We start from the raw sequence: 16594 nt of genomic DNA, 5'->3' as shown, positions 1-16594 counted from the left end.
TACATAGTGTACAAGAAGTGACTGTGACATACAGGACTAGATATTAAGCAGGATGTTACATAGTGTACAAGAAGTGACTGTGGCACACAGGACTAGATATTAAGCAGAATGGTACATAGTGTACAAGAAGTGACTGTGACACACAGGACTAGATATTAAGCAGGATGTTACACAGTGTACAAGAAGTGACTGTGGCACACAGGACTAGATATTAAGCAGAATGGTACATAGTGTACAAGAAGTGACTGTGACATACAGGACTAGATATTAAGCAGAATGTTACACAGTGTACAAGAAGTGACTGTGACACTCGGGACTCGATATTAGGGAGGATCGTACACAGTGTACAAGAAGTGACTGTGACACACAGGACTAGATATTAAGCAGGATGTTACATAGTGTACAAGAAGTGACTGTGGCACACAGGACTAGATATTAAGCAGGATGTTACATAGTGTACAAGAAGTGACTGTGACACACAGGACTAGATATTAAGCAGGATGTTACACAGTGTACAAGAAGTGACTGTGGCACACAGGACTAGATATTAAGCAGAATGGTACATAGTGTACAAGAAGTGACTGTGACATACAGGACTAGATATTAAGCAGAATGTTACACAGTGTACAAGAAGTGACTGTGACACTTGGGACTCGATATTAGGGAGGATCGTACACAGTGTACAAGAAGTGACTGTGACACACAGGACTAGATATTAAGCAGAATGTTACACAGTGTACAAGAAGTGACTGTGACACTCGGGACTCGATATTAGGGAGGATCGTACATAGTGTACAAGAAGTGACTCTGACACCAATGGCTAGACAGTTAGCAAGAGGATGATCCAGCTTTAACAATTTTGATACAACTGATTTGAACGGTATTTCCGTTATATATCAAAGCGAGGCGGCTTGACGTTTGAGGAAAGCCCAAAGCCATGCCCAAGCGTAGAGCCGATTTTAGACCCCAGTGACGTAAATGATTTTGCAGGACCATAATTAGAAGCATTGTCTTGTCAGATACATCGAGTTAAACCCAAGATTATCGGATTCTGGCAAAACTAAGGGATGCAACTTCGCAGAGCAAAATGCGTCGCGTCTTGGCCCAGCCCTTAACGAAGTTGTCAAAGCAAATACTAGAATTACACACAGACTAGAATAACTGGTATATCGAGAGTCAGTACTTGTGATCAACATTAGCCGTGGCTTCATCCAGGATGAGAATCGTGTTGCGACGAAGCAGAGCCCGGGCCAGACATATCAGCTGTTTCTCCCCAACACTGAAGTTGCCTCCTGCCTCGGCCACCTCCATGTCCAGCTGTCCGGGTGAGCTGGTCACCTTGTCTCCCAGCTGGACCTTCAACAGAACCAATATTTGATGCCCACTTATCAAAGTTCGAGTCTAGACCTGATAAACCAGCGAAAACATATTAAACAACGATACTTGTATGAAACATAGTCAATTCTCCGTTCGATCGTTCGTTAATTCGTAACGTAAATAACACGACTTAAATGGTCACCCTGTCTCTCAGTTGGACCTTCAAAAGAACTTAAATTTGATGCCCACTCATCAAAGTTCGAGTCTGGACATGTCGAACCAGCGAAAACATATTAAACAACGATACTTGTATGAAACAGAGTTAATTCTCCGTTCGATCGTTCGTTAATTCGTAACGTAAATAACACGACTTAAATGGTCACCCTGTCTCTCAGTTGGACCTTCAAAAGAACTTAAATTTGATGCCCACTCATCAAAGTTCGAATCTGGACCTGTCGAACCAGCGAAAGAATATAAACACTGAATAAATCGTTCTTTCGTTCGTAACGAGGTACACGAATATAATTAATCATCAAATGGGCCCCAAGACGGACATTAGTGAACCTCGAGCATACAGTTGTCTCGAAATGTGTTCATCTCAAGAGATAACATGTCGACTTTACATCAAGGTGTTCTATGTATCAGAAATCCTGGATTCGGAACCTGGTGTAAAGCATCCCATATGAGACTGTCAGGAAACTCCTGGAATGGGTCTAGGTTCCTTCGCAGATCTCCACTGAACAAGAAGGGGTCCTACAACATAAACACCAACAGAATTCAATAACCTCTGTGTATAAAACCAAATGAAGTCATTTCGTAAACTACACTCCCAAGATTTCGGTTGTTACAATGGTTGTGTCAGCCCTGTTTTATTTGTCATTGCATTTATTACCATGCGGAGTAACTCACCAGGCAGTTTTAACAAGCTCATATAATCTTCTCTCGTTTCACGGAGACGGATGTACAAACCATGTGATAAACTAAAGCTATTAACTCGAAAAGTGAAATTCATTCATTCAAATCAATAACATGTATTTCCCTCCTTCACGTTGACATTGGCGTCAGCGTCACAGAATACGAAGTTTTAGAAAAAGCTTGTATTATCTCTATACACGTATTTTATGTTATGGTTTAACCTATAATGTAACTCATATGCCCAATGTTGCTCATATATATTTAGCTTTTTTGTGTGTGGTGCATTACTCAAAACAAAACGTCGTTTTTTTTAAATGATACTCCAGCGTCAAAACAATGGTCTGTCTGATGTCTTCAAATCCAGATAATCTGAACAAACGTCATAAACTTTCCCAAATCCTTTTTATAAGTTTATTTGATTACCGTATTTTCTCTATTAAGTGTCGGTGTCTATAAAGGGCTGGGTCCAGGGATAGGCTTGGTCTCTGGTAAGGGCCGGATCACCTCCAATTACAATGGTTTATAACAAAAGTTTAGTGAACTTAGCCGTTCCATTTCGTCACAGATACGAAAGACATACAGCCCGGGCCCCGTTCCACAAAGCAATCTTAGGGCTTCGGTTATCGTAAGCCACTGTTCAAGTATGGGAGTTACGATCATCTTAGTGCTAAGATGAATTTGTGGAACGTGGCCCTGGGCTCTAATACGGTCCGCGTTAGGACATGAGCTCCTAATATAGTAGAAATGCGGTATATAAGCTCATACTGCTACAATGGACCCACCTGAGGTATGACAGACAGTTTATGCCGTAGTTCATGCAATCCGATGTCGGTGATGTTGATGTCGTCAATGATAATAGCGCCCTCAGGTTCGGCCAGTCGGAGAAGTGCCGCTAGGAGAGAACTCTTGCCTGCCCCCGTCCGTCCTACTATGCCTATCTGGCGAAACACATAACAGTGAGTCAGGGATTTGTTCGTTTACGTCTCTTTCAGCAATATATCGGCAATATTACGGCGGGGGACACCGTAAATGGGTTTCACACGTTGGATCCATGTGGGGAATCGAACCCCGGGTCTTCGATGTGACGAGCTAACCATTAACCTACTTCAACGACCTCAGACTAAATTGACCTGGAAGAAGTTTGCATTTTTAATAACATCAAATCAATGTAAATCACGAATCTGGTATCACAACGATATAACGATGTGGGCCTATTTCCTTCATTTCAAACATTTCGATCCATATGGTCCAACGATGATGAGTTCGTTTAAGCCCTGAGGAATATAAAATATGAACACGCTATTAAAGCCACTCAATTATGTCTTCGGCCCTTTAAGACCCTGGAATAGGTCTTCAGCAACCCATGCTTGTCGTAAGAGGCGACTGACGGGATCGGGTGGTCAGGCTCGCTAACTTGGTTGATGCATGTCATCGTATCCCATTTGCGTGCATCGATGCTCATGATGCCAATCGCTGGATTGTCTCTCTCTCCAGACTATTCCAGATTATTTACAGGTCGCCGTCATATAGCTGCAATATTGGTAAATGCGATGTTAAACAACAAACAAAATATGTGTCCCACGACAAACCTACCTTCTCCCTTGCTTCTATATGTATGTTGAGATGTTTGAGAACCATGGCACCGGTCGCTGTGTATCGAAGACAGACGTCTGTGAAGGTGATGCAGCCCGAGGATGGCCACGTTGGTGGAGGTGGCGTTGCCGTGGTAACCGGTCCTTCTTGTTCTAGGGTAGTGTAGGATACTATGCGTTCCACAGAGGTCATCTGGTGCGAGATACGCCATGTCTTTTGAAATAACTACATGTGCCCTTAATTCTCTGCCGTAATGACACTAACGTAAGATTTCACATAGTGTGCTTATTCATGTAAAGAATAACTTTGTGGTATACAATGTAAGAAGATAATAGATACCCCAGGAACCAGGAAGGCTACGTTAAAGTACAGGAGTAAGGATAGCATTGGGCATTAAAACAGTTCTCTGTGAACCACACCGGATGGGCTCCACAAGGCGATCTTAGCTTTATTTGTTTTTTATGTTTGTTGTTTAACGCCGCACTCCGCAATATTCAAGATATATGACGGCGGTTTGTAAATAATTGAGTCAGGACCAGACAATCCAGTGATTGATATTATAAGTATCGTTCCACGCAATTGGGATACGATGACATGATTCAACCAAGTCAGCGAGCCAGACCACCCAATCTCGTTAGTCGCCTCTTTCGACAACCATAGTCGACTCTTACGACAAGCATGGGTTGCTGAAGACCTATTCTACCCTGGTTCTTCATGGGTCCGATCTTTGCGATACGATTATCGCAAGTCAATGCTGCAGCATGCCAGTTACAATCGTCTTGAGACTACTATTACTTTGTGGGACGGCCAGATCCAGTATGTATTCTATATCTGCTCATACATCTCACACCGGGTGATTTATCAATGGGTTAGCATTCATAATATCTGGTATGCGTTCATGGGTGACTGTTGTTTCACGCAAATGTCAGGATATTGCAGCCGAAGCCCTGTACATAATCGAGCCTGGATCAAGCAAACCAGTGATTGTAAGCATGAGCAAATATCAAAGCCATCGGGTAGGATGACATACAGTGGGCCTAAGTACAGATCAGACCACCCGTTCCCCATTGTAGTCAACAATTATGACAAGCATCGGGGCGATCAGGTAGCCTAGTGGTTAAAGCGTTCGCTCGTCACGCCGAAAACCCGGGTTCGATTCCCGACATGGGTACAATGTGTGAAGCCCATTGTTGGTGTCCCCCGCCGTGATATTGCTGGAATATTGCTAAAACGGCGTAAAATAAAACTCACTCACCCACTATGACAAGCATGTGGTTCAGGGCACCGGTCCACAAAGTGATCTTAGCTCAACTTTGCACTTACTGTGGGGACTTATTGTTGACCAATATACCCATAAGATGAAAAACAATCAACAGATAACGGACCAGTTAAGTAGTGAATGTCCAGTTGTCAATTATACAATTTTCAGAATCACCTAGAAAAAAAGGATTGTGTGACTTACAATATTTTCAATTTCAGCTGATGTTCTCATGAAGTATTCAAATGGTTCTGGAATCGCAGAACAGTAGGACAATGACAGGGCTAGCAGCACCCGCGGTATATCTGCAACAACCACTTACTAGTGTACAACATGAAGAAATGTACATATATTAACACTTACATTAACTTACATTTTACGGCAGGGAATTATCAGGCCATCGTACATTTTCAAAGGACAAAATGTGAAAGATCGCTAAACATCCCTAACAATACTCAAATTGACATCGCTCAATATCGGGCATCATTATTATTTCTTAACAATTAACAAGATTATTCTAACGTAACACCACCCAAGAGTAAGTACATGTAGATTCAATCAAAATTGTTGAAACGTTTTCATGGGCAGCAAATCTATTCAACAAACCTATTTTCGATCACTCGCAACTCGGGCGCCATATGTCATTGTTTCACTATGATCACCAGAAAACATACATCCTCGTATCAGCTCGTCTTTCGCACTTGGCTGCCTAACTTAGTTTCAATCAGAGGGGGTTTATTGTGATTTAATAGCGCCTAATTGACCAATCGGAATCGAGTAATTTCCAAATTCATGGTAGGATAAACAATATTATTTGTGTGTATGCACTGATTCGTCTGTAAATTATGTACAAATTAATCTGAATCTGACCATACCATACCTGATACTAACACTCCAAATATTACAGGACCAATACGAGTTAATAACAAATTAAGGTACGAGGGGGGATGTACTGACATTGACACACGTTTGCCAACTACATGTTTGTTTGAGCGATTTTATCACAGTTTTGTAGAAGTCATCTTAATTGTCCTGAAGGTTATCCAAAGCTGCTATGACGTCATCGTTCGAGTCATATTGGGTTCAAACTAGAGATTTCTTCATGTTTAGGAACAGATGGAAGTCTGACGGTGTCAGATCGGGATTATAAGGTGAGTGCTGATAGAGTTCCAAGCCACACTGGCAGCGGCTGATGTGTGCACTGACGCAATGTCGTGAAGGAAGAGCACACCTTCTCTCAGCTTCCCACGTCCCTCGCTAGTCTTAGTCTTCATCCTGTGATTGCCCCAAAAGTCAGCAAAATATATGTTTCCGTTTATTGTCTGGCCCTTTGGAAGATAGTCCGCCGTGAAAACCCTCGACATCCCAGGTGATAGGACCGTCTTTGCCGACTTTGGTGTTGATGATGTGAAATGATTCCACTGTTTCAACTGTAAATTTGTTTGGGCGTTCCTGGACGTTCCTCGCGTGTGTCCATTTTCCAACGGTCACAAACACCTGCTGACTCCGGTTTACGTGGATGTATCTGTATGTCATCATGTGATGTCCACAAACAGTATTTTAAAATTACGTGTATCCTTCTTTGTGAGGCTTAGAAATTTATCAGTCAACCTTTATAATTCGCGATTACGAGCATATAGTTTTATGAATCTTAAGAGACCGATCATTTGATATTCTGGTGGAAAGGGGTGGGGGCTGAATCCTTGCCCGAGAATTTATAAAGGTCGAGTACATGAAACAAAGGAGCAGCAATGGATCACAAACAGAACTAGCGCGATGCACACAGCGATGACTATGATGGTGTAGAGAGCCAGAGAGAAGCAAGACTTACTGTTTCCTAGCGTGATGCATACAGCGATGACTATGATGGTGCAGAGAGCCAGAGAGAAGCAAGACTTACTGTTTCCTAGCGCGATGAACACAGCGATGACTATGATGGTGTAGAGAGCCAGAGAGAAGCAAGACTTACTGTTTCCCAGCGTGATGCATACAGCGATGACTATGATGGTGTAGAAAGCCAGAGAGAAGCAAGACTTACTGTTTCCTAGCGCGATGAACACAGCGATGACTATGATGGTGCAGAGAGCCAGAGAGAAGCAGGACTTACTGTTTACTAGCGTGATGCACACAGCGATGACTATGGTGGTGTAGAGAGCTAGAGAGAAGCAAGACTTACTGTTTCCTAGCGTGATGCATACAGCGATGACTATGATGGTGCAGAGAGCCAGAGAGAAGCAGGACTTACTGTTTCCTAGCGTGATGCACACAGCGATGACTATGGTGGTGTAGAGAGCTAGAGAGAAGCAAGACTTACTGTTTCCTAGCGTGATGCATACAGCGATGACTATGATGGTGTAGAGAGCAAGAGAGAAGCAGGACTTACTGTTTCCCAGCGCGATGCACACAGCGATGACTATGATGGTGTGGAGAGGTAGAGAGAAGCAGGACTTACTGTTTCCTAGCGCGATGAACACAGCGATGACTATGATGGTGTAGAGAGCCAGAGAGAAGCAAGACTTACTGTTTCCAAGCGCGATACACACAGAGATGACTATGATGGTGTAGAGAGCCAGAGAGAAGCAAGACTTACTGTTTCCAAGCGCGATGCACACAGCAATGACTATGATGGTGTAGAGAGGTAGAGAGAAGCAGGACTTACTGTTTCCTAGCGCGATGCACACAGCGATGACTATGATGGTGTAGAGAGCAAGAGAGAAGCTCGACCGCATGCTGAACCAGCGGTAGGCAGAGATGTAGAGGAACCAGGCACTTGTGTGAGTGTTCTGGAAGGAGGCGAAGGTGGTGTAGACCTGCTCTTGTTTCCCCATGGCTCGGATTGTTTGAAGGCCATTAATTGTGTCGGACACGTGGGAGAAGACGGGACTCTGGGCTGTAAGTATTGATGATTGTACGTTGATTGTTGTTTAACGCCACACTCAGCAATATTCCAGCTATATGACGGCGGTCTGTAAATAACCGAGTCTGGACCAGACAATCCAGTGATTAATATCAAGAGCATTGACACAAGCAACTGGGATCGATGACATGCATCAACCAAGTCAGCGAGCCTGGCCACCCGATCCCGTAAGTCGCCTCTTACGACAAGTATAGTCGCCTTTTACGGCAAGCATGGGTTGCTGAAGACCTATTCTACCCATGATCTTCACGGGTCCATAACATATAGCATATCATCGATATTGTTGTGGAAGACTGAGATAGTGCTTACTGTTGAAACGGTATTAAGCAAAACAATGTTCCGACAACCTGTAAATATTCGAGTCTGGATCAGATAAACCAGTGGTTGATAAAATGAGCTACGTCCAACGGCGTCGGGGTATTATGACATATCGCCCATAACGACAACCATAGGATATTTGGGACAATAAACTTATTGGCAGAAGGAACTGGTGACTATACTGACGCCAACTTACCAATTCCTTCAAGTCTTCGAATATCTCGTGTTGTCTGCACGGCGTAATATCGTATGCACACCAGGAACACTAGCAATGGTGCAATTGGTATCAACAACCAAGGGGAGACAATCAAAGTAATACTGAGCAACACCAATAACTGAAAGAATTGCTGCAAAAAGGAAACGAAACATACTTTAGATATCTTGGTAAACTTCACCAAGAAGGTTTTACTTTTATTAGTTTCCAGTTTATATTTGTTGATGACATGGAAACGGTTTTCTGTTTAGTAAATGGTGACTATATATGCTCCACGGCCGGTTGACTAGGTCTAGACGTGTATATGTAATTAATGTTTCGTTTGTAACTTATACATTATCTCGGTGGAACAATGATAACTGTCAGATTGATGTACATCATGAAATCATTGTGGGTTGGGGATTACTTGAATCACACTTGCCAGTAAACATTACTTTACTGTACAGATTATTTATATACCGCATTTCCTCTATAAGGCGCCCGCGCGTCTATTAATTTCGCGCAAGCCTTTGATCCGACGTACATGTATATTCTTTTTAATTCTGGCACAGTGGCAATTCACTACCTTACCGATTCCCAAATTCTACAGTCACACTAAGGGTACATTTGCAGGAAACGGTCAGGGGGTCATCATTACATGTTAATGTGACAGAATAATAAATTTCATCAAGGCCCCATTAGAGACCTGGCGTCCAATAGAAGCCCGGTGTAGCTGGATTAAATCAATCCCCGTAAATTTCACTCAAGAGAGACCTCATCCTGGAACTGACACACTCTACAGTGAAACATTCCCTTTCTTATATATCAATACCCCTTAGGATCAAATTACTCCCCTCCCCCCAGGCCGGAAAGATTGCAAAATACATAATCATGTTTTGAATTGGAAATAGTATAACTCAAAATGAGGTGCACAATGCCACAGTAATAATCAACAGAGGTGTTACCACTGTATCGTGTGTGTTTGAGTGGTATTCATATGTTGACGAATTATGTTTTGTATGATTTGTTAAATACGGCTTTGTTTATTATGTGTATTTTATGGTTGTTATATTGACATGCTGGGGAATAAATGTAAAGTCTACCAATTTATCCTTTAAATGGTATACCTGGGCTGATATTCTTCCAGCATATTGGTAAAGCAGGGGATAAATACTTCAGTCATTACTGATTGCATAGATAGCATCATGACACGTGTGAGTATATGATTAATGGAATGTGTACTTGCATATGGATTAAATACAATTTGTAATAACCTGTATTGATTCTTGTTGTATATTGTTACTTATCTTACAATTATTTACTACAATCAGCAGTAATGCGTAACTTAATTTTAATAGCATTGTTAGCGGCTTGGTGGTTGGGTGGGTGGTGGAGTTATGTCAAATATTAGAAACGATGGGAGAGTTGGAAAATCAGTGGCCATTAATGGGGAGGATCGGAAGTCTACCAAGCCACCGTCATAGTGTTAATCTTAACGACTGACTGATTTGAGTTGAACAATGTTTCATTAAACACTAGTATACGTTATATACACAAAATGTATAGGTATATGGATTAGATAACAAGCCATAGGTTATATAAAGTGTCAATTTTCTCAAGGAATTTTCGTATTTACCTTTTATTGATAAATATCTTTCAATGCTCATTTGATCGAGCATAGTATTTGTTATTAAATATTGACTTATAAAATGAAGTATTACAACTGTATATATAGCCAATTTAAAGGTTTGGATAAGTAATTAATTAGGGTAAAGCGCTGCTAATCGCCAATAGTGTATGCAGAAACTATAAGGGGGGGTGTTTTTATCCTGGGGAATGTTTTTTATCTTGTGGAGTGTTTTCGTCCTGCAAACGGATGTGTTATGATCGTAAGGGAAATGATTTCATCCTACGATAACATCACTCAAGATGGATTTCATCCTGGAAAGTGAGCTTATCTTCTCACACTGGCTTCTATTTTAGGGCAGAGAGTATGACCCGGCGCCTAATATAGGCCGGCGTATTTTTGAAGACAGGCGTCTAATAGAGGAAAAACGGTAATATACCGGTATATGTATAATGTGTTGTAGAACAGTATTCAAAAGACGTTAACGTCCAACCTCTACAATCGTTGAGAAATGGGTTCCATATGAAGTATCTATTAAACCGATATCTCGAGCAAATCTGTTGAGAATGCGACCTGGAAAGATAAAATACATTACCATAGTATTCGCTATCCCTATATTGTATTCAGAGTGACTAGATGTTTGAAATAAGTGATTCTGTCATAATTTCAGTGCTCCCAGTCGCTAAGTCTCATAAAGAATCCCTAAATGTATCTATATTTGTATCTTAATTATCCCAAATGAACTGATTTATGCAGACACACATGACGTCAGCACTTTATGGTCGATGTCCCCAAGTCTATTGACTTGTTTGGAAGCCAAGGCGCATGTTTTGGTTTGGTTTGTTTGTTGTCTGGGCTGTAAGTATTGATGATTGTTCGTTGTTGGTTTTTAACGCCACACTCAGCAATATTCCAGCTATATGTCGGCGGTCTGTAAATAATCGAGTCTGGACCAGACAATCCAGTGATCAATATCATGAGCATCGATCCACTCATTTGGGATCGATGACATGCATCAACCAAGTCAGCGAGCCTGACCACCCGATCCCGTAAGTCGCCTCTTACGACAAGCATAGTCGCCTTTAACTGGAGTCAGAGCAGTATGTACTTGAAATGTTTCAGTGTGTTTTCCAGATTGTCTGGCGACATCATAAAGATATCTTACTACAATCGCGACCTTTGATTAGGAGAATATATCTTTACACATCAAACTGACCGTATCAAATTGGCTATTGGTGCTTGATGACGTGGAACCGGTCAAATATTGTGAACAAAAAATAAATACGCAAATGAAAAAAGTTTTTCACGGGTGAAGACATTTTGTCATTGAAATTTAATCATGCCATGACAAGACATTTATTTATCTCTGAGTCGGTGTTTTCAAATATGAAATGTACTTGGTTGATCGCAAGGGACTGAGGGTATACATACACACAAGCACGCACGCACGCACGCACGCACGCACGCACACACACACACATACATACATACATACATGTACATACCTAAAATAAACTCTAATTTCAGTCATATAACTCCATCTTCCCGAGGCAAGTGAGTTAACTGACTATAAAAGTCCAGTTTCCACCCTTGCCGAACTAGGCTGGTATTATGGAGTTACATTTTGGCTGGACTAACGAGTCTATGCATAGTCCAATCAAAATCGTGCACCGAAATCGAAACCCGGTTCGTAAAGTGTCATGCAGATTTCGGTCGACTGCAGGTTTTGCAAAGCATGTGCACCGCTTACTCGTTGTCAACAGATATTTTCCAAATCTTTTCATGTTTTAAATCAAGGCGCTCGCGTGATCTGATGCACTTCGCGATGGAAGACTCGTTTTATTACAATATAGATCTTGATTATCGATCAGATCGTCTTGACTGGGCGCCACCGTTTTGTTTGAAGCAAATGCAAGTGATACGAGAGGTTGAATCTGATTGGTCAATAGGAGAGGCATAGAAAGGACATAACTCGTAATAGCCACTGGTGGCGCTACGATCGAGCCCAGGAATTCCAGCCTAGTTCGGCAAGGGTGGAAACTGGACTTTTAATGTCGGTTAACTCTCTTGCCTCGGGAAGATGTATAACTCATCCACAAGATTTTCATCATGCATCCATCCATCCATAAGAAATAAGAAATAATACAAAAAATCTAATCTCAGTCATATAACTCACCCACAGGATTTTCATCAAAGAATCTAGTTCTGGATCCAAGAATAAATCGGAACATCTTATTATGCAGGTTCTGCGACGCCAGCACCGTCATTTGGAACACGAGAATGCCATATACGAGCATGACAAACACATACGCAACCACGGACAGTATATACTTCTTCACCTCCGGCTCCATTGTGTTCCAGTGACGTGTCGCCAGGGAACTATTCAGGTTTACGGAACTATTCGAGGACATGTTGACATCGACCATATAGGCTAAGTATGAATCCTCAGACCTGAAAGATTTAATTACGTGTGTTTGATATGTAAACACGAAAGGTAAACATAAGAGAATTAAAGGTAATTTAAAACATATGCATAGTAACGGATAAACATATACGATAGTTAAAGCTGTACATACATTTAGCTAAAGACAAACCCTTACGATAGTTATAGCTATACACATTTATATTCATATAGGTGAAGGTAAACATTTAGATAGTTGAAATTAAACATATGATTAAAGGTAAACATTTAGATAGTTAAAGGTAAATATACATATAGTTGAAGGTAAACATACATATAGTTGAAGGTAAACATTTAGATAGTTAAAAGTAAACATACATATAGTTTCTTCTTTGATAGGCATTTAGAAGTTGGAGTACTAGTTAAAGGATAAGAATTTATGGATGAACAACTTCTTTATTGCAATTAAGAGAGGCGTTTCGTTTCTAACACCGTTATCAAGCAAGTGATATACAGAGTGTGGTTGACAAGTATATATACAAGTAGGAGGCAATGTTTATACACCAGAGTAGATATTGTTATACTGGAGTAGAGAAGCCTGTTATGTACACACAGGGGTAGTGGTAACAATCATCGGTGAAGTCAGTGAGATAAACAAAGGATGAAGCCAGTTGGTTGGTTGGTTGGTTTGTTATTAAACGCCACACTCAGCAAAATTACAACTATATGACGGCGGTCTGTAAATAATCGAGTCTGGACCAGACAATACAGTGATTGACATCATGAGCATCGATCCACGCAATTGGGATCAATGACATGCATCAACCAAGTCAGCGAGCCTGACCACCCGATCCCGTTAGTCGCCTTTTACGATAAGCATAGTCGCCTTTTACGGCAAGCATGGGTTGCTGAAGACCTATTCTACCCCGAAATCTTGAGGCCAGTAAGATAAACAACGGGAAGGTAATATACAGTACATATAGTACATATAGTTGAAGGTAAACATTTAGAAAGTTAAAGGTAAACATATGGTTAAAGGTAAACATTCAGATAGTTAAAGGTCAACAAATGGTTAAAGGTAAACATTTAGATAGTTAAAGGTAAACAAATAGCTAGTTGAAGGTAAACATATACAAAGTTGAAGGTAAACATACAAATATTGAGGATAAACATACAAATATTGAGGATAAACATAGGTAATTGAAGGTAAACATATTGATAGCTAAAGGTAAACATATAGGTTGTTAGTACACGCAGAAACACAATTGAATATATCAGATGTGACGTATGTCAACAATTGTTGTTTTTGAAGAAGACCTTTTGACATTAATTTGAACTTACCACTGTGCTAACATCCAGTCACTGAAGGCATACATACTCTGAAAGCATATTTTAGTGAAACATAATATTTCTAATACTAGTACCATACACATTTGCATTACAACATGAAAATGAGTAAACAAAACCAATAATAATCCTTTTCCACCTCAAGAGAAGATGAAAAGCGATTACAAACCAATAATACCCCCTGTTGAATGATACACCCAGTTCACGCCGAACATGGTGTAACATGCGTTCAACACTATGCCACGGCGCGTCATCTTAATGCTCAAGAAAAGCATGACATGATGCAAGTCGAAGAAGGGGCATGGTGCTGACAAACCTAAACACATAATTGGGGCGAACAATCATAGCTTTCTTGCGTTCCCAAGGGACGCAACTCTGCACGGCGAATCGCGGCGCCTCAGACGACTGGGCCACACGTGCCCCTGGCTGGAACATGCGATCCGAATGTCACGGGAGGAGCAGGCGTCACACACAATTTGCTGCGCAGAGTTGCGTTCCCAAGTCGTGTCAGAAACCTTTCATCGTGGTTTCGAGTCCCAGATTCACCCTGATTATGTTTCATGTTTGTCGGCGCCATACCGTGCTATTTGTTTTCACCAAAGTGCCAAACTCTTTAAGATCTGCAACACCTTAGGCTTACAAATCAAGTTGGAACACCGTGATATAACTGAAATACAATTCAAAGCGGTATTAAACCAACTCCAGAGAATAACAAATGGTCGGTCCCTTAAAAAGTTCAACTGTGCTAAAAATACAATTGAAAAAGTATGCCTGAAAAGTATGCCAAGACTATTCCTTTACCCGACTGGAATATTGCGGAGTGCGACGTTAAACAACAATCAAACAAGAAACTTTGACCGACTTGGGAACGAGCAGCGAACACATGACCTTGACATATATGAGTTCGAATCCAAAGGACAAAAAAGATTTGGAAAATATATGTTAGCGCAGAGTGGGTGGTACACATGCTTTGCAAATCATGCGGTCGATCGAAATCTGCATGGCAGTTGACGAACCGGATGTCGATTTTCTTACGCGAATTTGACTGGACTTTGCATAGACTCGTTAGTCCAGCCAAGATATAACTCCTCCCAGACTAGTTCGGCAAGGGTGGAAACTGGACTTTTACAGTGAGTTTACCCCCTTGCCTCGGGAAGATGTTACTTACCTGGTAGGTTGCACAGAGCAGAGTAATGAGGGGCAGAAGGATGACTCCGTGTCCAGCCTTGAAGTATTGAAGGTAAAGGTGGAGACCAATAGACCCTGTGCCTCTCTGTTCCTCTTCCAGTTCTTCCGCTGTATCGGATAACTGTAAAGCATAATATGAAATATGTACTGGACCGCCTCCGTGGCAGGTGGTAGAGCGTCCGCTCGGAGAGCGGAAGGTCCAGGGTTCGATCCCCGGCCGCGTCGAAAGACGTTAAAAGATGGTACTTGTTGTTATCTCTCTGGCGCTCGGCATTAAGGGGCTAAAACATCTGAAACATTGAAATCCGTACCAATTTGTTTTGTTTCATTAATGTGCAAAATCAAAATGCTTGTTTTAAATGGAATTTGGTTACCTTTGCTTGATTCTTATGAACTTAAATTGTATTTAACAAAATTAAATAAGTTGTCAAAAAAGATATTAACCAAAATTTTTAAATTCATTTTTACTACCGTAACGGTTTTTGACGTTCAGGTCATTTATACTTTTGGAGGTAAACCTAGCAGTGGTGAACTTAGGGCTGTTCATCTTTCATACTTGATCCACAGCTGGCGTGGCCAATAGAGTGATGAATGAGAACCTACTACAGCAATAAAACAAACAATAAAAACTTTTCATTTAATATTTTAACTGGCCTTATTATGTTGATATTACAATTCCCAATTCATGACAACCCTACCTTAAACTTGATTTTCTCATCCTTGTCGTTACTGTAAGGGACATCCGGGTCATTTGGTTCGTCTGTCATTACCGACATGATGACTGAGAGGTCAAGGTCGCGGGATAAGAGTTCATCATAGTTTCCGATGTCCAATATTTGACCCTGAAAATAGTCAAATGAATATTTTTTTAAAAGATAATATCTAAATGTACACTAAGCTGGCCTTCAAATGACAATTTTCCCATAATTGACAATTTTTAGTATTGTTTCCAATTGAAATGTTCAAGAATTGACTTCAATAGGTTTTTTTCCGTTTCAACTCAAAAACATAATTGAAATTAATGCTTATCAGTATATACGTCAACATATATAACTTCACAAACACTGCAGACAACAATACATAATTAGTGACTTCGTTCATTGCAATAATGCACCACAAACCCTGCCCATTCTGTTATCAACCAATCAGGTAACAGTATTCCGTTAGTGGGCGTGGCCTATTTCATCGGTTTATTGAGACACAAACGAATACGTAAGTGTTTTGTTAGCCAATCACATACCACGGAATCACTTGCTCTATATAAAAATTTATATTAGGATATGATTGATGGCATTGCACCGTGTGCGACATACGTTGCAGTCGGAAGCGCACGTTAAATCTCCAATATAAGTAAGTAAGTAAGTAAGGCATTGCGGTTCATTGGTCTAAGCCGCTGCTACCTGTTCTGCAGAGTTGCGTACCTTGGCTGCCCGGGTACGCGGTTCGAATCCAAGATTGTTATCCTTGATCTCTGACTACTAAACCCTTGTTCGTGCTTTTAATAGGGGTTAACGTAAATG

The 16594-nt window shown here is 41.1% G+C and overlaps 1 protein-coding gene across 1 annotated transcript in view; it reads right to left on the bottom strand.

Moving 5' to 3' along the window:
- Positions 1-16594, bottom strand: part of LOC124114073 (ATP-binding cassette sub-family C member 4-like) — a 38754-nt gene that overhangs the window by 9021 nt on the left and 13139 nt on the right. The window contains exons 13-24 of the mRNA XM_048388163.1: positions 15773-15916; positions 15055-15195; positions 13881-13918; positions 12315-12589; positions 10632-10711; positions 8515-8665; positions 7743-7973; positions 5288-5388; positions 3826-4017; positions 3015-3170; positions 1981-2070; positions 1184-1356 (exon numbers count right to left, since the gene is read on the bottom strand). Coding sequence (XP_048244120.1) covers positions 1184-1356; positions 1981-2070; positions 3015-3170; positions 3826-4017; positions 5288-5388; positions 7743-7973; positions 8515-8665; positions 10632-10711; positions 12315-12589; positions 13881-13918; positions 15055-15195; positions 15773-15916 — 1772 coding nt within the window. The remainder of the gene's footprint in view (positions 1-1183; positions 1357-1980; positions 2071-3014; positions 3171-3825; positions 4018-5287; positions 5389-7742; positions 7974-8514; positions 8666-10631; positions 10712-12314; positions 12590-13880; positions 13919-15054; positions 15196-15772; positions 15917-16594) is intronic.

The sequence above is a fragment of the Haliotis rufescens genome, unplaced genomic scaffold (genome assembly GCF_023055435.1).
Source record: "Haliotis rufescens isolate VD_foot unplaced genomic scaffold, xgHalRufe1.0.p SCAF_7, whole genome shotgun sequence".
In the NCBI taxonomy this organism is placed as follows: domain Eukaryota; kingdom Metazoa; phylum Mollusca; class Gastropoda; order Lepetellida; family Haliotidae; genus Haliotis; species Haliotis rufescens.
This window is presented reverse-complemented; position numbering and strand designations above follow the sequence as displayed.